This window comes from Heloderma suspectum, chromosome 5, assembly GCF_057233095.1.
Source record: "Heloderma suspectum isolate Gila_16-S chromosome 5, 16-S_ref, whole genome shotgun sequence".
Classification (NCBI taxonomy): domain Eukaryota; kingdom Metazoa; phylum Chordata; class Lepidosauria; order Squamata; family Helodermatidae; genus Heloderma; species Heloderma suspectum.
Genome location: NC_139462.1, coordinates 139,471,867 through 139,492,895, shown reverse-complemented (window position 1 = coordinate 139,492,895; position 21,029 = coordinate 139,471,867). Strand labels below are relative to the sequence as shown.

Here is a 21,029-nt window from a genome sequence, read left to right as displayed (position 1 = left end):
ACATAGCCTATCACGGCTGATTTAAAAACAAAACAAAACACGCGCGTACGCAAATGGCGGTGGCCATGGCCGCCGCCATTTGCGTTCTTTATTTTGGCACGTCTTAGTCTACGTAAACATTTACGTAGACTAAGACGGCGAAAATAAGGGGAACGCAAATAGCGTAGACGCTACGCTATTTGCGTTCCCCTTATTTTCGCCGTCTTAGTCTACGTAAATGTTTACGTAGACTAAGACGTGCCAAAATAAGGAACGCAAATGGCGGCGGCTATGGCCGCCGCCATTTACGTACGCGCGTGGTTTTTTTTTAAGTCAGCCGTGATAGGCTACATAAAGATTTACGTAGCCTATCACGGTGGTTTTTTAAAATCTAGCTGTGATAGGCTACATAAATCTTTACGTAGCCTATCACGTTTTTTTGGGGGGGGTTACCTGGAAATGGCGGCGGCGGCAGCCGGTCAGAAGACCGGCCGCCGCTGCCGAACTGCCGCTGGAGCCGCCGCTGCCAGGAAGATCCGCCCCCGGTAAGTCTCGTCCTGGGGGGTGGTGGCAGACCGTTCCGCCACCAATTTCGGGGGGCTGAATGCACTGGCATTCGGCCTCCCTGAGATCCGTGGGGGAATTCTCTGACATCACTATGTCTGTTCCTTCCCCAAACTGACTTTGCATCTTACAGTGGGCATGTTGTAGGCGTGCATAGTGCCTGCGTCACTCTGTAATGCCTCTTTACTCCCCCATCCCTTTGCAGCTGCACAGTTACAGAGGCACATACGGGGTTTTTCATTTATTTAATCATACTTCCGCACAATTTTGCAGCTTCGTATCTTCGCAACAGTTGCTTTTGGACCCAGTGCCCAAGGGCTGGGGAGGGTCTTAGGGGGAGGAATAACATCGCCCCGGGCACCATTTCAGAGTGATGGCTAGACACGTAGCGCTCACGCTTGTGAGTGTGAGCCATCACGAGAGTCTCTCAGGCTGAGTAACTGACAAACTGATGGTGTGGAAATGAAGGAACACAAAACACCCAATTTTTACCTAAAACAGCATCAGAAAGACATAGCAGAGCCCCTGCGATATAAAACAGCCACTGAAGTATTGCACCCCTGCACTCATGGGACTGCACAGCTGTGCATTTCAGTATAATGGCAAAAAAAAGGCACGGTGAGTCTCTTAGGGAAGCGCGCAATACATCGCGCGTGTATCGCAGGGCATGGTGATTCAAAGCCGCATTGCTGCGCAGTTGCAACGGGGTGGGGGGTCAAAGCAATGCCATATAGATGGGGCCCAGGTAGCATGAAATTTTCTACTGGTTGGTGGAGAAAGGAAAACAGGCTTTCAGAAGCACATACTGTTTTTCTATCCCTTTCCTTAAAACATCATTGATTTTTCTCAGTAGTTGTGGACTAAAAAAAAAATGCAACAAGCTGTTTTCTGTAGAAAACATCACTCTAGCAAGAAATAATGTCTCCAAGAAATAATGGCTCCAAGGAACAACAAGAAAAGAATAAGAAAAAGGAAAGAAAAACTTGGATGTAGGCACTATGAAGATTCAAACAGAGGAGTCATAGCTTTACCCGCTGCAAGGTCAGCTTTGACCAAAGGCTGCTTCTCATGTTGTGGTAAAGAGTAAAGACTGGTTCCTGTTATCCACTACATGTCTCTACAGTGACCACCATAACATGCAGAGGGAAGACACATGTGGTAAAATACACAATAAACACATATCTGGGAGCAACACATACATTTTCACACAGGTATCTCCTCTCACAATGTTGCATTCACCAGGAGACACATGGACAAACTGGAGTTTGTCTTTTCAGGAGGAGCTGGGACCACACAATCTGCCAGCCCATTTCCTTGCCTTTGATTATTGTTTGTTAATTTATCTAGAAAAAGACCAGGCTCAGCACAAGCTCTCTTGCCACCTGAAGCAGAACTCGCGGCACTACTGTGCAGCCCTTCCTGCCACACTCCCTGCTGTTGCCACTAGGTCACCTCCACCACCACCCCATTACCTTTGTTGCTGCACGGGGGCTCTTGTGATATCGCAACACATAGCCAAGATCAAGCAGGATATCATCATCATCATCATCATCATTTCTGTACTGTCCACTAGCCAAAGCTCTCTAGGTGGTTCACAACAATTCAATATGGCTGAAATGTCATGAGAATCCCAGAGCCCCAAAGCAGCAGAGGGCTAGGGGCTGCTCTGAATAGCCCCGCTAGCTGCTTTCTCAGTGCAGCAAATGCCATGGCTGGAAGGCGGTTGGCAGGGCTCTCTAGAGCAGCTGCTGGAGATGGTGTGGGCTCTCTTCACCACTCCTCCAGCTCTTCCGCCTCATGCGGGCACCTCACCATGCTTCATGGCTGGGCCAGCCCTGAAGAGACCCAAGGTTGGATACAGATTTGATGTGTGCAACTGGGCTGGCAGAAGTGGACTTCCCTGCCCTCTTCTCCCCATGGCAGCCCTCTGAAAATGCAACACAGAAGGCTGAGAGACCCTGCTGAAAGGATTGAGCTGTGGTGCAGGGCAGGATGGAGGATCCCCATCAGACAGAGGCGCATTCTGAGAGTGTAGCTATTCTTTCCACGGACAGCAGATCCTGAATCTAACCTGCACTCTTTAATTACACTTTTTCTCCATTATGCCAATGGAAAGGCTAGACAACTCTGCTTATAACTGCTGGCAAGCCAACAAGCCAACTTATTCTTTGCATCCAGCATAAGTATTACTAGTAATATCAGATCTTATCCAGAGTTTCAACCTTTTTTTTATCACTCAGCTTCCTTCCAGTTCTATGCCCTCCTAGGATTGCTCAGCTTTCCTTTCAGCTCTATGCCCTCCTAGGATATAATCCTTCCAGGATTATAAACTGTGCCAGACACTCCAACATCTGACTTTAATTTTATACTTTGAGACATTTTTCTTTCTGTAAGGAAACAAAATCCCTTAGGCAACTTCCAAAGATTACAGGTTTCAAACTAGCTAACACAGGCCCATCTGAGGACTAAAACTTGGTTCACTTGAAATTTCAGACATATTTACTTCTGTTCGTATTGGTGGCAACACAAAAACGCATTCAGATGGATATGAGGTCATCCTAAGAAATCCAATTATTTTGTGACATTGGCAGAGTGAGAGAGAGTGCTTCAAATATGTGCATGTGTGCTGGGGCGGGGGTGGAGCGGAGGAGGGAGAGGGGGAGGAGAGTGTGCTTTCAGATGAGGCTGTTATTGTGCAATTGCTCTGCCTCATTCACAAAATTTTACAGGGGTCCAGACATTAACATCTTCCATTTGTAAACCTCCTGTGTTTTCCCACTGCTTCTTCCATCTTTTTCTTACCATAGAAAATCTGTTCAGAAAGGAGAGACAGAATAGCTGCACAGTGTCTTTTGAAGCACCCAAAGTGAGAGGGAATTATCCAGAAGGGTAACAATTCTCAAGAGGGTGTAGAGTCTAAATTGCAGGCTAATAAAGGGTATGGAAAAATACCTACAAATAAAGCAAGGTTTAAGGTAGCAGCTCCAGCAGCGGCATTAGACTTTTCTGTCCCGGCTTCAGAACCAGGTTTTCTCTAGAAATTCTGAGCCAGTGCTGAATTTTGCAGCTTTGTCTGCAAGCTACAGGAAGAGGGCAGTGTTGCGGTTAGCTCATGGGAGTTTGGGCATAGCTAGCCTTAGGATCTCTACAGCCTACAGTGTGGTTTCCTGTGATTTGCTCCTCTCTTTCCCTGTGCCCCCTCTCTGTCTGCCTTCCACCACTGCTGGATGCACACGTGTTTGCTCTCGCTCCTGCCGGTTTTGGACTAAATTGGACGAACAAACTATGTCTGAAACTATAGGTTGTAACTGCATAGATATGCAAGAACATTTGTAAGTAAATTTGTTTTTCTTTACTTCACTGAAGAAGGATGCAGTCTCTTTTATTCTGTGTGCATGTGGGACTGGTAAATGCTCATTCTGTCTTGCCTTTTGTTTTTCCTCTGCTAACTGCCTTTTTAACAGGAGGCAGCAATAATCCCATCAGTACCTTCTGCATGTCAGGCTCTAGCCTCAAGCCCCAGCTCCAGAAACTGAGCTCAGGGTAGAATTTGGTAATGGCTACCCAGGGCCCCAGTCAAGCTCTAATACTCCACCTCGTTCCCCATACAAGTTAGTGCACTCTATTGATTGGTATGGAATAGATCTGACAACCTGCTTGAGGATTTCTGAACAGCTTTCAGGATTCTGGGTAGAGACTGTGCCAAATTTGGAAGCAGTTATTTGACACAAATTCCAGAACTGGAAAACATTAACAGCAGCTCTAATACAAAGGTAGAAAAGGTCATTCTAATAGTGCACCAGATCAACAATATGCTTAACTCTAGCTAAATCATACTTACCCCTGGAATGGCTATCATGGGACCTGGTGGTCCAGGTGGCCCTGGTGGTCCTACAACACTCACACCATCTCGTCCTGGTTCACCCTATTTCAAGAGAAAAATGTTGTGTGCGTGCACATGTTTTTAAGGTTGTTGATATATCAGGGAGATCCAAATGGACATTCAATTACAATAAATGCAACTTCTTCTTACCTTGGGACCTAGGTCACCCTTATCTCCTTTTGACCCCTGAATTTAATTGAAAAGCCAAAGTTAATTGCATGAAAGGAATATGATTATACTGTCAACATTAATATAGATTACACGTACTGAAACATCTCCATTTATAACAGGGTGGATGGAAAGACTCAATGATTGTTATGTGGTCATCTCTGTCAAGCAAGGTCCGTTTCCCCAGGGCTACAATTTAGTGGTGTCCCCCAAGCCTCCATCTCCATGTTTCAGACCATAAATCTTCAGGAGCAGCTATATCACAGGCCGACTGACTGGTTCTTCATGGTGAGTGCCTGTTATAAACGATGTACTAGGCGTGCATATCAAAGGTACACATCCCTTTATTCGGCCATTTCAAACATATCACTCACAGTGCTGCATCAACTTCACTGGTCACTTTCCGGGCCTGATTCAAAGAGCCAGTGCTGACCTTTAAAGCTCTAAGGGCGCAATCCTATGGCCACTAGACAGCCATAAGATTTTTCGGTTTTCGGGAACCAACCTTGGAGCCAGCGCTCTGAGGTCAGTTCTCAGAAAATCATCTCCCCTCCCCCTCCACCTTGTAGAAGGTGCAGTTCATCCCCAAAAGAGCAGCACAGAGAGGGGGGAAAGTGGGCATTCCTGGGGGTGGGGAGGGACAGGGACAGCAGAATTGCCCATGATGCTTCCTATGCACCATCTGGCCTTCCCCCCACACACTCTGAGCCATTTTGGCTAGACAGCCGAAATCAGCTGTCTAGCCACAAATGCAAGGTGGCTGGAGTGCGGAGAAGTTGCCCTCCACGCTCCGCCGGCCCTGCATTAGATAGTTGGTCGTCTCCGAGTTCAGCGACGGCAGACTATCTCCATAGGATTGTGCCCTAAATGGCTTAGATCAGTCTACAACCATCTCTAAAAAGGTAAAGGTGTCCCCAACCAGTCATGTCCGACTCTAGGGTGCGGTGCTCATCCCCGTTTCTAAGCCGAAGAGCCAGCGCTGTCCGAAGACGCTTCCGTGGTCACGTGGCCGGCATGACTGAACACCGAGGTGCACAGAACGCTGTTACCTTTCCCGCCGAAGCGGTACCTATTTATCTACTTGCAATTTCTTGCTTTCGAACTGCTAGGTTGGCAGGAGACAACACCAGCCTAAAATCCCACATTTAAAACGGGGCTTTCTGCTTCCGTTTTAAATGCAGGATCACAATGGGCTCCCTTTACATGTGCTTCCTACCCCCCTTTCCCCCCTGAGTCTTCCATATGTTTCATTGTACAGCCACTAGACGGCGCTGCGGTCTAGCTCCTCTTATTGCAGCTTTTTAGGGATGTACGAAACTCACTTACCTTTTCGCGGATGTGATTCGCGGTGGGGGGGGGAGGCACTCTGTCCCTCCCCCCAGAATCCTCGACAGGGGGGGAGGCGATCCGGTGCTCCCCCCCGGAATCCTGCCTGGCCGGCTCTGCCCCGCAGCGGCTCCGCGGAGCAGCCAGCCAGGGCCATCTGCAGCCGGAGTTCCGGCCGCGGATGGGCTGCTGCGGATGCAAATGGCAACCGCCGTAGCGGCCGCCATTTGCATCCAGACAGGCTGCCGTGATAGGCTACGTAAGTATTTACGTAGCCTATCATGGCTACCCCCCCCCCAAACCAGCGTATGCAAATGGTGGCGGCTATGGCGGCCGCCATTTGCGTACCCTATTTTTTGCCGTTTTAGCCTACGTAAATATTTACGTAGGTTATTACGGCAAAAAAAGGGGGAACGTAAATAGTGTAGTGGGCGCTATTTGCATTCCTTTTTTTTTTGCCGTAATAGCTTACGTAAATATTTACGTAGGCTAAAACGGCAGGGGGGGAAAGGAACGCAAATAGCGCCCAGTACGCTATTTGAGTTCCCCCTTTTTTTCGCCATAATAGCCTACATAAATATTTACGTAGACTAAAATGGCGAAAAATAGGGAACGCAAATGGCGGCTGCCATAGCCGCCGCCATTTGTGTACGCCTTTTTTTGTGTATTTTTTGCTTGGCTTGCCGTGATAGGCTACGTAAATACTTACGTAGCCTATCACAGCAAAGACCAGGATGTAAATGGGGGCCGCAGCAGCCGGTCGAAAGACCAACCGCCGCCACCGCCAGACCCGTCGCCGGATCTGCCGCCATCCGGAACATCCACCCCAGGTAAGTCTCATCCCGGGGGGGATCCACGGGGGGGTGGGGGGCAGGCCGTTCCGCCATGGATTTCAGGGGCCCGAATGCCAGTGCATTCGGCCTCACTGAAATCCATGGCGGAATTCTCCGCCATCCCTACAGCTTTTCCTCTTTTCACAAGGGAACTCAAGTGCTGTAGTTTGATAGCTCATTATCTCCAATCTTTTAAAAAATGAAATATAGGTCATTTAGTGTGGGAGACGCCCTGGAGGTTGACAATGTCATCTAAAGGACCCGAGTAACCAATCTCAATGAACTTGAGCACGCTCTGGGAGAGAGCAAAGGACAAGAAGGCCTGGTGTGCTATGGTCCATGGGGTCACGAAGAGCTGGACACGACTTAACGACTGAACAACAACAACAAACCAATCTCAACAGGAAGATAGACGTTCCATGTGGAGAAGCCCTATGTGGTGATGTGCCTCTTCTCCCATAAGTTCCTGCTCAACTGTTAAGGTCATCTTCAGCGGATCTTCTGTGTGTGCTGCCCACAGTGGTGTGGCAGGCAGCTTACCAGGGAAACAGCCTTCTCTGTAGTGGCCCCTCTGCCACCTGTGGAATACCCTCCCCAGGAAGATCCGCCTCAGGTCTTCATTATATATGCCAAGCTAAAACCTTCCCCTTCTGGCAAGCATTTAATCCTTAATTCGTTGTTTTTTTTATTATCAATTTAACTGCTGGCTCTTTAATTTTTTTAATAAATATTTAAACATTTTGTTATTTTCATTGGCATTATTGTTTTGGTTGTTTGGGTTTTTCTTATTGTAAACCACCCCGAGGGCATTTGTCAGTTGGGCGGTATATTAATCTAATAAATTATAATAACAATATTGCAGAAAAAGGTACGGGTGTGTATGTATGTGCCTGTTTCCCCCTATGTTTGTAACAATATTATAACTACTATGAGACATAAAAAGAAAATAACTACACCACATGTTCTTAAAATACACTGCTGTTTTGAAATTTAATCTTGAATATATCAAATGGTGACCCTTTGAATCTTGCTATGAATGTTGTCTGCCTCTTACTGAAATTTCTTTGCCCACCTCCTGCATCTAAATCTGAAACAACACCCCTGCATTTCCCCTGCTGCAATGTTAAGTGCTGTGTAAAAAAGGAAAGCTGCAGCAAACTCACTGCATCTCCAGGGCGCCCAGCAACACCAGGAAATCCTGGCCTTCCTTCTGGACCTTGTTCTCCCTGTTGAAACAAAAAAATAGATGGGACACTTGCGTTCCAGATTTGTCAGCTTCATTTAACCATGGCTACAATCCAGAAAACGTTCATGCTTACATGCATCCGTGGAATATCTGACTTTCCCCCCTTCGAACAACAGTCCCCTTTCCTGGTCCCCTGGTTTTCCAAACAGAGGTCTGGAACCTCATGGGGGTAAAAGCAACCAGGGCCTGGGAAGGCCTTCTGTTAGCAAGTAGCTTCAGTCATCGTGGCTTTTGTACACATGGAGTTGATGTTTTGTCTAATATTTATTTTGTTCTGTGAAAGGCTGCATGGGCAGGAGGCTCATGGCAACTATGAGTAAGAGGAGCCTGATGTTGGCAAATTAGGCCACATGTCTTTATTGCAAGTAAAATTCACTGACCTGTGTGTCCTCCACTGGGACTTACTTAAAGGAGCTACACTGCTGCAGTATGCAACACTTGGGAACTTGGGATAGATGCAAATGCCTACCTGACTACCAAGTCACCACCAAGTCATTACCAAGTCATCAAGCAACCCCTAAGGATACTTTAAATTGGCCAACCTACAACCTTGGCAGGAAACATGGCCCAAAACCTAAAGCATCCTCTCCCCATAATAGATCAGCTTAAAACACCACCTCTTCATTCTCATCGTTGCTGCCACCTGCTTGCTTGACAGGCAGAGGACCAGGGAGCAACCAGGCAGTGGCATCTACTGCTTCTCCTTCTAACCACTACCGTTGTCTGGGCCAGAGCGTGAGGCAGGTGAACAAGCAGTTTGTAATGGTGAAGAGCAGGAGCAACTCCTGGGAGCAATTTTCAGTGGGCCCCTGCCAGGCTATGGGCCCTTGGCAGATGCCTGACCATGCCAGCCTTTGACGCCAGACAAGGTACAGATTTATTTATTTACTTATTTATTTAATTTAAACATTTGTATCCCGCTCTATATCATTAAGATCTCAGGGCAGCGTACAGATAAAATCAATTTAAACAGTATAAAACAATAAATAATTTAAAGAGCTAAAAACATATGAAACAATTAAACAAGCTAATACCAATTAAAATCTAAAATAATAAAACAGTGTGCTACTTAAGGCAATGCATTTAGCCCGCAAAGGCTTTGGTAAAAAGCCATGTTTTTACTTGGCACCAAAATGAAACTAATGTATGCGCCAATCAAGCCTCCAAGGAGAGGGCATTCCACAACTGGGATGCCAAAGCAGAGAAGGCCTTCTCCCACATCCCACCATAGTGTATGTCTCGTGCTGGTGGGACACAGAGGAGGGCCCCTGTAACAGATCTCAGTCCTTGGGCAGGCATATATAGGGAGAGGCACTCCTTTAAACTGGCCGTCTTGCCTGGCAGAGACTAGAAGGCTTGGAGCGCAAGGTAGTGGTGACAGCCTACTCAGGAGTAAATTGAAGGAAGTATATCTCAGCCTGCTCCCAACAGGTGGGAGGCTTCCATGAGAAGGACTGCTTGGCCCTGGTGTATCTCTTGTGTGAGCATAAATCATTCTGCAACCTTAACTGGACCAGGGCCATAAAGCCCAAAAAGTACTGAATACGTATATCTACAATAAGCATGAGAACTGATGAGATCATGAAGGTTTCAAAGCAGCTTTCCTCAGCTAATAACACATTGATTAATTATTATGTTGACAACATGTGAGGTAAAATATGTTTTTAAAGGTTGGCTCATACAGCTAGTCAGATATTCAAAATATGCAGAGCAGATGGAATTCAGAACAAAAAGTATCTGGCTGCATTCTGTTGTTTGCTAAAGTACAGTAAGCAGAAGCTGTTGCATGACAGAACCTTTCATTAATTAAGTGAGTGTGATCAACTGTGGCATCATCTCCATGTTTATATTGGCATGGCTCCAGTTAATCAATGTGTAACACAAACATTTCTAAAAGTGGGGAAATGCAGTTCACTTTTACCACTAAGTATGCAGCCCAGCCCCTACCTGTTCCTAAAGAGGAAGAAAAGAGCGGGCTCAACTGTATTAAGTATGGGCAGGGCCAGGGGCTCTTTAGCTCCTTCACCAGTCCTGGGAACAATTCTCCAAACAATGGCAGTACGGCATCTATCAAGGGATTGTGCTTTTTTTATGGAAGACACTTATCTAAAGGCTTCTCCTCATCTCATTGCAATTTCATACATGTATATTTGCATGTATGTCATGTATGAAGATGCATATTTTTAAAGGTGAGAACAGACATGCGGTGGTCTTTGTTTCAGCCTATTACACACATCTGGAAATGGAATTAGGGATCAGCTTCCAGATATATCTATCAGACAGAAAACAGACATTTTCTCACATGACAAAATACACAAGTATAGTTCTGCATGTTCGACAATGTAATATGAGAACTGGCCCTGCTCTGGAATCTTTTGGAAGTCCTAAAGCAGGGATGGAGAACATCCAGACCGTGACCCAGATCTAGAGCTTGAGGCCTCAGAATGTGGACAATGGAGACCTCCCCAAGTCACCCCACCCCTAACCTGATGAAAGACTATGGTCAGCTTTCCTGCATTTGCTTTCTGGTGAGCATTCCTTTTTCTCTCATTCATTTTCAGGGGAAAACCAAGAGACACAGAGATGCTGACAAGGAAGTAGGCAAGAGAAACTGGATCACAGAGTGAGACACACAGAACATATAAAGACATTCAAGCTGCCTCTCTCCCTTGGTCGTGCATGCGCCTTCCTGCCTCCTGGTCAGCATCAATCTCTCTCACGGGGGAAGTGTGAGAGAAAGAGGGATGCTCACTGATAGGTAGGCAGGTTTCATTTCCCTGCTATGTGCTGAGAAAAGGAGCTCCATTTTCCGCATGCAGCAGAGAAGCAAGAGCACATGGAAGAAAAGAGTGCTGTCTTCTGCCATGGGCAGCTTGCTTTGCTTCCCTGCTGAGTACTCAAAAGATGGCTTCTTTTCTCAGCATGAGCCACAGAAATGGAGTGAGGGAGGGGTGTGTGTGTGTGTGCATGCTTTGTCCCTGCCCACTACCAATAAGTGGACCTGGGCTACTTTTCCCTGAAGTAATGTGGACCGGGGTGGGGGGGTTGTTGAGGGAGGAAAGGTTTCGCACCTCAGTCCTAAAGTAATTAGGCATTTCAGCTAGGTTTCTAGTTTTTGTTAGAAACCAAATATTTGCCTTCACTTCAATGGCGTCAGCTGATAAATCAGGTTTAAGTAACTCTTTACCTTTAAACCAGGTACACCTTGTGGTCCTGTGTCACCTTTTCCTCCCTGAAACACAAAGAAATGAACCATTTTCATATTAAGAACTAAAATATAAAGAAGCTTCCTTTTACCGAAAATGATATAATTCATCCATTATCAATTGACTCCAATAAAGACTTTTTTCATTTTTTTAAAGAAAAAAAGGGGGTGGAATTTCAGGGGGAAATGGCGAGGGAGATTTAATCCTTCCCTCCAGGTGCATGCTGCTCCTGATCCAAATTGGGGCCATGCACAATTATACTATAGTACCGAAAACTATCAGGCTCAGGTACATGCTACACAATTATCTTAAGGTGTAGTTTAGCCCAGAGTTATCAGTGGGGGCACCTTGAAGGCAATACTCTTTAGACATCACAAAGGACAGATGATAGTCTTCTAGTGTGTTCTAGTGATTTGTTTCAGTGGTAGCTAGGATGGACCAAGAAGGCATGCGTGATGGGCAGAGATGACTCATTCTTCTGCCCCCCCCTGCCCCCGCTAGACAATGGGAGGGGGCGACTGAGGTCTTTGTGTGTAGCAGGAAGTCGGTCTGTGCTGGAACTGGATCTGAAAAGGAGTCAGAGAGCTGACTTTGTTCTTTCCAGGAAATCCTGTAGTACTATGGGTTCCCCTAGAAATCTGATGGGAGAAGAGTTATCTGTTGGAGTGCTGTGGACCCTAATCTTACACTCTGTCTGATATATGTGTAAATAAATCTTATATCAGTGACCCCCTCCTAGGAAAAGTGAACCCTGGGTAAGCACTGGAGCCCCTGAAACTTTTCACTGCTAGGGAGTTGGGTGCACGCACATAACAATATTTTATTGGCCAGAAAAACATCCTGGCAAAGATAGACGTCCAATTCTGTGCCTGTCAAATAACATGAACCTATGTTTCCTAGCATAATATCAAGTTCTGGGCATAGACCAAGGCTGCCTTTACACTAAAGAAAACCCACATGGTCCTCCCGTTCTGGAGCCTTTCCTCGCTTATCGCGGGCTCCCAGACAGTGATCACATGATTGCTCAGAGGGGAAGTTTTTAATTCTCAATGTTCCATAGACCTCAATGAAACAGCGCCATCTAGTGGCTGTTTTAATCGCATTACATTCCGAGTTTAAAAAATGGTTCATTAGGTCCGGATCTATTAGCGATGGAATAACCAGGAAATACCTCCGGATGTGCCCTGAAGGTTAACAATGTCATGAAAATGACCCGCAAACTTCCATGAGTGAGCAATCCCTATAGCAGGATAAAAGCTTCATGTGAAGGAGCCCCAAATATAAATGAACTCCGAGGCATCATCTTTCATGAGTTTGCTTTTTCAACTAGTCTAAAAACCTTAACATGATATTAACATCCTATTTAATCATTGTGAAGCCATTAAACTTACATCCAGTAAGAAAACTTCAGTTCTCAGAACTTCTAAATATTAAAATATTTCTTCCCTCATGGAACAAAGAGCAGGAGGATCACAAGATGAAAGAAAATGTTGTACTGACGTTTGACAGTGTAGGGAGGGGTGCACAATCCCCTCTTTCTCTCAGAAGAGAATCAAGGAAGCAAAATGTAGTTAAGGTAAGAACACCTCCATTCACCCTTTACCTAGAGAAATTTCGCTAAAGTTTGACTTCTGAGAGAACTCCACAGATATTTCACCAAGAAGGATGTTCCTATAGGAATAAACAAAATGCCCCCCCCCTTCACTACCCCATTTGCAAGCAGCAAATGGTGTGCGTGTGTGGGGGGGGATTTTGGTGTTTTGAGCCATTAAAGGGTTTGTGTAGAGTGAACTTACCATCAGTGGTAGGGCAGCACTAGATTTTATCTCTCTCTTTTTTAAAATTTAACAGTGATGGAATTTCTCTCAGTGGGCCCCAGCTGCCATTTCCCCCCTCAGATTGCCTTGGATGCAGCAGCTTTTTTGTGGGGGGGGACTGATGGCCAGCACAAAAAAAACCCTTCACCAGAGAAGCAGGAGCAGCAGGGAGCTTGTTTTCTGCCTGTGCCACTCCGACTATCAGTTGCCCTGGGAGTGGAGAAGTGAGGGGAAAGATACTCTGATCTCTGCCACCAGCTAGAAGGCAACCTGAATCCAACCCTAATCCTTCCTCCATGATTCTTCCTGTAAAGTGTTAGGGTATGAGAAGGTAAAATCCCTCTTCTCTCCTCACCCCTACAGGAATGTCGGCAAACCCCAGATAGTTTTTGAGACGGGCTGGGGGCGGGGCAGCCACATGTCACTGCTGATAATCCCCCCTTTCCTAGCAGAAGGTGTTTAAAGTTGTGTAAACAGACCACTCCCAGACCAAGCCAATGTTGTGTATTCACAAGAGACAACCCTTGGAAATGCCTTGTGGCAGGAACTCTCTGCAGCCGCTGCCACAAGAGCCATCAATACGCATGCTTAGGCTCTAGAGGCTGGGAAGTCTTGGGTGTGGCTTCATGCTGTAAATACATGGAAGTGCTCTGTAATTTAGTCTGAGATTACTGCAGGCTTCAAACAGAAACCAAAAGAGACCAGGGTGAATCATGCCAGGGGAGCCTGGAGGCCAAAGGAACCATTTGGCCAGGCATGTTCTTCCCCAAAGCTGAAGTAAGAGCTGTCCATAGAAATCAACTGAGAAATCCAGGATTTTAGTGTACCTGTAACTGGGAAAGAAGGCATCTCCCCCCGCCCCATTCCTAAACGTAGCAACAAAACAGGAGTACCTCTCTTTGGCATTCAATGTGAACTTAGAAGTTCTGTCTCCAGACAATGTGAGTTATACAAGTATTGCTGTGGGCTCCATTATCATCAACATTATGGGCATTTCTACACCAGCCTAAAATCCTGCATTTAAAATGGAGCTTTCTGCTTCTGTTTTAAATGCAGGATCACAACGACTCCCGTTTTCACCTGCTTCCTTTCCCCCCTTCCCTTTCCCCCTCCTTCTCCCCCTATCTGAGTCTTCCATTATCTTTCATTGATCTCGCTCCTCTGCTTGCCACTTTTCATCTTTTCGCAGAGGGAACTCAAGCGGAACACAACGGGGTAATTTGATAGCTCATTATCTGCAATCTATTTAAAAATGGACATAGGGCATTTAGTGCAGGAGACGCCCTGGAGGGTCACGGTGTCATGTAAAGAGCCCACAAACTTCGGTGAAAGAGCTATCTCAATCACAGCTTCACACGGAGCTGACAAAGCTCCATGTGAAGAAAGCCTATATAGGTTCTAGGAGCTTACACGTTCTTGTCAGGCTCTTTGTGAGGTTTAATTTTCTCTCTGCATTTAATTTACAAATGTATATACTTCTGTGTAGGGAATCCTCCAGGTATTAAAAAAAACCCCATACCACTGCCTTATTTTTGGGTTGACCCAATTAACTTCCAAACTGATAGGCACTCAATCATCTGAGTTTATTATTAGATTGAGTGATGCCCATCAAATAAAAGCATAAATTAGTTGGAGTTCTGCTGATGTGGCCAACCTAATTCCTGCTATAATAATTTTAAAAGTATTCTAGTTTTGAGATCGTTTGCTGCATCTGTTACCTTTGGTCCCATTGATCCTTGTAGACCAGTCTCTCCAGCTGGACCCTATAATATTGTATATCAAAAAAAGACATATGTTGTTTTTGAATGTACAACCTTGAAGGGGGCGGGGGGAGAGTCCTAGCTTTTATGAGGTTCTGAAGGCACAACCAAAAATCCAGGCTTTTTAGAAAACTGGGCATGCGCAAACTGAAATAACTTTTATGCTTTACAGATTTTGAAAACTTTGCCTAAAATGCTTCTATAGTGTTTAGATCCACAGTGAGCCATCTATGTTCCTTTGGTGTGGTCTCTAAGTCTAAATCCCTTTCTCATTGGTCAGCTTCAAGGGGAAAGAAAGCTCAGCCTCCCTTTCCCCAGAGCAGCTTGGGGGGCAGGGGAATTGGGAAACGCAGGGTGCTTCCAGATGGATGGCCCTTAGCACTTCCAATGCTACGACACTGTGCAGCTATTCTGTCTTTCCCTCCTTAACAGACTTTCTCCAGTACGAAAAGGAGATGGAAGCAGTGGTGGGGAAAACAGCAAGGTTACAAATGGAAGACACATCATCTGGGCCCATCATAAAATGTTGTGATTCACAATAAAGGTGGTTGCACAATAAAAGCTTCATCTGGAAGTGTCCATAATCTAAAACTTGGATTCAGAATATCTTATTGGATAATTGCTCTTCCTTCAGCTGAAGGAAGAGTAACATAACAGTAGTACCAACAGCTACAAGAAAGCTCTTGCTGTAACAGCAAGTTTTAATTAAATTCTCCTCAAAACATACAACCTTCTGTTCAGCTCCGTTACTTGAAAATAGTGAGCTGATTTGCTTGAATGGGCGTGCATGGGAAAAGCTGTAAGTGCGTGAGTTTGAGGAGAATGATGTCAATGCTTATTATGATTCAGAACATTTACCTAATCATTTCCTCCAACCCCACCCTGCTTTCCCAGCGACTGTTCTCTCTTCCAGCCGCAGAAGTCCCAAAACTGCACAGTGGTTTTCTCAGAACTACAAGATAGAACGCAGCTGTGGTTGCGTGATAAAACATAGAAGAGTCAACTTCTTACAGGAAAATGCAAACAGTTGTCAAGTTAAAATAGTCCAAATATCCAGAGATTAATTACTATTAAAGGGATTTAGAAGATTTCATATTATACGATGCAAGAAACGGCTGATTTCAACTTTACTTACACTTGGTCCCCTAGATCCTCGGATTCCAGGTTCACTTGACAAACCAATGATTCCTGAGCCTTCCATATCCTAATAAACAAAGATTACAGAGTTATCTTACCTGCATCTTTATTGTAGGGCAAAGACTTTCTAAAGTGGGTTATTATTAGATATTTAAAGCACACTTGCAAACATTTCTTTGGAACCTTCTGCCCTCACTCTGTTAAGTACAGCAGAAACCAAATGATACAAACTTTTGATGTAGAAAAATGGTGTTGAAAAGGTGACCATAGTCCCCTGAACACCAGAACTGCCATGGAAAAGGAAGAGAGCATTTGTACACCTACAGTTCCCAAAAGACATTTCTTCAAAACAGTGGGATGGGGTACATTACATTTCTTTCTCTGGTAATGAGAACAGGGACAGAGAAACCCCACCTGCCTCCAGTTCATACTTCTTTAGCTGTCAGCTTCTGCCATGTATACAGGAGGGGCCCCACACCAGAGAGGTATCTTCAAAACAAGCAGGGAATTGTCTTTCTTAATACACTGTTATGATTACACATCCCCATGTTAACAGAACATGTGATAAATATGGAGCGGCGTGAAATCATTACTCAGCATATATGAACGTGTGAGGCTGCTTATACTGAGTAAGACCATCGGTCCATCTAGTTCATTATTATCTATTTATTAACTGGCTGTTGCTTTCCAGAGCCAGGGATCTTTCCTGACCTTGCTGAGATCCATATTTTCAACAAGAGACAACAGGGGTTGAATGTGGGACTTTATGCTTGTAAGGAAAGTGCTCTGCTGTTGAGCTATGGTCCCACCCCTATACTTTATTGTAATACCTTGAAGACAGGAACACTGCAAGTCTTTTAGGGCACAATCCTATGGGTTGCACCCTCATGAGACAGAAGCATCCAAACTCAGAGGCTTCCGTGTATCCAGTGCCCTGCTGAGCTGCTGGAGGCAGGAGGATGGAGGTGATTTCCCCCTCTCTGTCCTCCATGTTTGTTTTGTTTTCTCTAGGTGGGCCTCTAACCCTGTCTGGAGAGGGCACACTGATGGGGTGGGACTGGGGCTGCAGAGACCATAGGATTCCTCATATCCGGGCCTCTCCTCTTCCCTCCCTACCCACCAGAATGCCCCCTTTTCCTTCCCTCTGAGGCTGCATTTGGAACATCAGGAAGCAGTTCTTTCCAGGATGGCTGCAAGGGGGTGGGGGCAGGGACAGGGATCGAACACTGGAGTCCCCCTTCTGAGGTCACAGCAGTGTCTACAGCCTCAGAACGGGGACTCCAAAAAAAAAAAAATACTACAGTCCCTGGGATGCTCTCCGGGGACCATAGGATTGCTCCCTTAGTAAAATAAGGCCTTATTCAGAACAGACTTAACAAGCTGAACAACCATGTTCTGGACAGAGCAAACAGGACTCTACAAAAACCCAGGAGGGACAAACTAGAAACAGACAAAGCAGAAACTCCCCTAGCAGCTGCTTGTAGGCATTATTATTTCTTTATTATTTATAAAGTGCTTAATATTGCACTATTGCCTCTAGATTGTTTCAGGGATTTGATGGAATAATCTTTCATTACACAAATAATTCCTGCCTGAGTGCTGAATGTGTGGAAAGGTTATTCATAAGACTATCAGGAAGGCACACGAATTGAGCCACCCACTTGGGAGAAGTCTCTCAGAATCAGATCGATTTTTCTTCTAAAACACAAATACAGACAAGTGGCAGTGCTTTAGTAACGGACAGGGATGGGTGAGAAATTTGCTGGGTTCGAATTTTAATGAGAACATACCAAATTTGCACTTCCCAAACGAACCAGAATGTGGTTTGACACTGAAATTCATATATTTCCAAACGTTGTGATGCAGTTCGCCCCCCCACAAAGAATGCAAAAAAAGTGTACTTTAAAAAAACAAACATATATTTGAGAAAATGTGCACAAAAATGCTTTATTTATTGGAAAATCACTTGAAATGCATAGGCTTGCAAAAGTGTGCACAAAAATGCAGACTGCCATTTCCAAGTGTAAAAAAACAACAACAACAACAAACGTGATAGGCTACATAAAGATTTACGTAGCCTATCACGGCTAGATTTTTAAAAAACACCGTGATAGGCTACGTAAATGTTTACATAGCCTATCACGGCTGACTTTGGGGAAAAAAAAGCGAGTACGCAAATGGCGGCGCCCATGGGCGCCACCATTTGCGTACACGCTTCCCCCCCCCCAAAGTCAGCCATGATAGGCTACGTAAACATTTACGTAGCCTATCACGGCTGACTGCAGGGACGCAAACGGCAGCGGCTACGGCCGCTGCCATTTGCGTCCCGGCAGGACAGCAGGATTCGCGGCCGGACGGACGGGGCGCCTCCCCCCCGCCCAGAATTTCGGCCGGAGGGATGGGGCGCCTCCCCCCCGCCCAGAATTTCGGCAGGGAGGGATGGGGCGCCTCCCCCCACCCAGAATTTCGGGGGGAGGAACGGAGCGCCTCCCCCCCACCGCGAAGCAAGCTGCGGGACCAGGTAAGGGACTTTCGTCCATCCCTACTTCCTACACAAATTTCATGGGTCAGATCTAGGATCTGCCTTCCATTGACAGAAGGGCTCTGCTCACAAAAGGTGCTCTGCCAGATTTTTAGAGACCCCCCCGCCACTCACACCACATCTCACCCCCATTCAGCAGGATCTCCTTGCCTTCTGAGTAGCATTTTCAGGGGGAGCAGAGGGGGGCTGCAAGGAGGAGGGGGTGGGAACATCCACTTCCACCAGCCTAGTTGTGCATGCCTAAATCTGGACCCAACCCTGTGTGTTCTGTTTTGCTACATAGTTGAGATATAATGTTCATTTCCAGAGCATCACAGGGCTGTCTATGCAACATAGCATGCTCACATGTCACTGGGGTAATGTGTGAATTGAAGCTTTGCTATTCCCCAGGGATAGACACGAGCAGTTACCTTTTGATACAAAAAGCAATTATTGAAGACTTCCCTTGCTTCTCTTAAAATTGTTTGATGTGAAAACACCAAATGCAAAGCCCTGTTGAGAACAATTATGCATTTTGGAATGCTAAAATGTTTGCTCACTTTGCAAGCTTAATGTACGTTGTCGTCCTTCATCACTCTCCTTTCCCCACTGTGCTGTAATTAGTTTCCAAATTATATTTTTTTCTCTCTCTCTCTTATGAGACAGGCCCAGCCCTGACATCAGTTATACATAAACAATCTGTCACTTGTATTTTCCACAACAGTCTTCTGTAACAAACAAACTGTTCTTTTGGCAAGTGTGAGCACCAGCAAAATCTAGATTTCCTTTCTTCCGCCTTGGTACTTTAGTTTTTGACACGTAACTGATAATAACAGATGTTAGTCAGCACCAAAAGGCAGGCTGTTGTGCAAGGTGCCTCTTTCACACAATTCCTAGCCCAGATTATGAATTGGTATCTCCTTCTAGTGCACCATCTCAAATGCAGGTTCTGGCAGTAGCTTGCAGAAGTTGGTTTACATACATTCTGATGCACAACGCTGTCAACTGTAGGAACAACCAATGAAAACAAGTTAAATCACCTACTTCTTTGGTGTCAGCATAAATGTATGAAATCTGGTATACTGCTCTTTCCATCATTATTGTTTTTTAAATCCATAATTCTAAAATTAAAAGCCAGACACACTTACAAGATAGTTCTACCCAGGAACACAATGAAGAAGCAGGAAGAGCACAGGAGCAACAGGTACAGAAAGGGCAAAATACCCCCTCCTGCCCTGCCACCTATCGATTCATCTCTCCTCCACCAAATCAAAGTTGATATAGGGCACAATCCTATACATGTTTTGACAGAAAAAAGTCCTACAATTCCCAGAATGCCCCACCCAGTCATGCTGGGAGTTGTAGGGCTTTTTTCTGTCTAAACATGCGTAGGATTGTGCCCAAAGTCTAAAAACCCTCCCAAAACAGGATTTGTCCCATGTAAATGCATGTGATCTTTAGTTTAAGTCTAGGGCTGAGATGAAATGTCTCTTCCCCAATTCGCCATCCCTTTAGTAGGCAGTGTGTTTAGGGGGCATTCTTAACTTTTCAGGGGATGAAGGTTTTGAAAGGTTCTTGGGGGGAACATTACCACTGGTGGTGTGCAGTGGCCTATTCTCTCCCCACACTCCATTTAACTTTATAATGTGTTTCTACCACTCCCTATAGCACTGCTGGAGATTCTCTTGGCAACCTCCAGCCATTTCCCTCCCCAGAAATTCCCTGAAGCAATACTAGGGATGGACAAATCTGTCAATTTTGGTTTCTCTCAATTTCTCATTTTCCAATCTTAACTTCAGTTTGTCTCAAACTCTGAGAATTTCTCCAGTCTTAAGTTTGGTTCATCCTGAACTTCAAGACATTAAAATCCCATCATACGCCACCAAATGTCTGGGAGTAGAGGACAGTCTTAACCTGGCACCAAAAATATGTCAATGTTGGCGGCAGGTGGGTCGCAGTGGGGAGATCATTCCACAGTTGGGGGCTACCACAGAGAAGACTTCTCTCCTGCCACCCTCTGAGCCTCCCTCAAAGCAGGGCCTCAGATGCTGACTGTATTGTATAGGTAGGTTCATGCCAGGAGAGGCACTTCATCAGGTATTGCAATCCTGAGCTGTTTAAGGCTTTATGGGTCAAAACCAGCACCTTGAATTGGGCTTGGAAATGTAAAGCCAGCCAGTGCAAGTGGGCCAGAATTGGTTTTATAAGCACGTCCTGGTCCCTTCTGTCAATTTGGCTGCCACAGTGAAAGGGGGCTGGCAGTTAACAGTTAGAGAAGACCCTGAATTTCAGAGAGGTTTTTAAATTGTTATTTATTTACTAGATTTATATCCTGCTTTTTGATTGGCATCCTCAAAGCAGGTCACAACATTTTTACTTTGAAAACCATACACTTAAAAAAACAAAAAACCCACCCCTGTCCTGCTGGAGAAGGAGCAAGTGCCTGATGTCTTCACCTCCCTCCTTTCCTCCTTCCCCCACTCTCTCTCGTGTTCTCGCACACAGGGCAGTTGGTGTTGGATGGCCCTGAGCTGGAACAGAGTTTAGATTCAGCTTGTATTGGTGGTGGGACTACGGAATTCACTGCAT

At 45.5% G+C, this 21,029-nt stretch overlaps 1 protein-coding gene across 1 annotated transcript in view; it reads right to left on the bottom strand.

The window, feature by feature from the left end:
• Window positions 1-21,029, bottom strand: part of COL15A1 (collagen type XV alpha 1 chain) — a 226,752-nt gene that overhangs the window by 58,793 nt on the left and 146,930 nt on the right. Inside the window, exons 17-22 of the mRNA XM_084857603.1 lie at window positions 15,918-15,986; window positions 14,741-14,785; window positions 11,187-11,231; window positions 7,917-7,979; window positions 4,577-4,612; window positions 4,385-4,468 (exon numbers count right to left, since the gene is read on the bottom strand). Of these exons, the coding sequence (XP_084713729.1) occupies window positions 4,385-4,468; window positions 4,577-4,612; window positions 7,917-7,979; window positions 11,187-11,231; window positions 14,741-14,785; window positions 15,918-15,986 (342 nt within the window). The remainder of the gene's footprint in view (window positions 1-4,384; window positions 4,469-4,576; window positions 4,613-7,916; window positions 7,980-11,186; window positions 11,232-14,740; window positions 14,786-15,917; window positions 15,987-21,029) is intronic.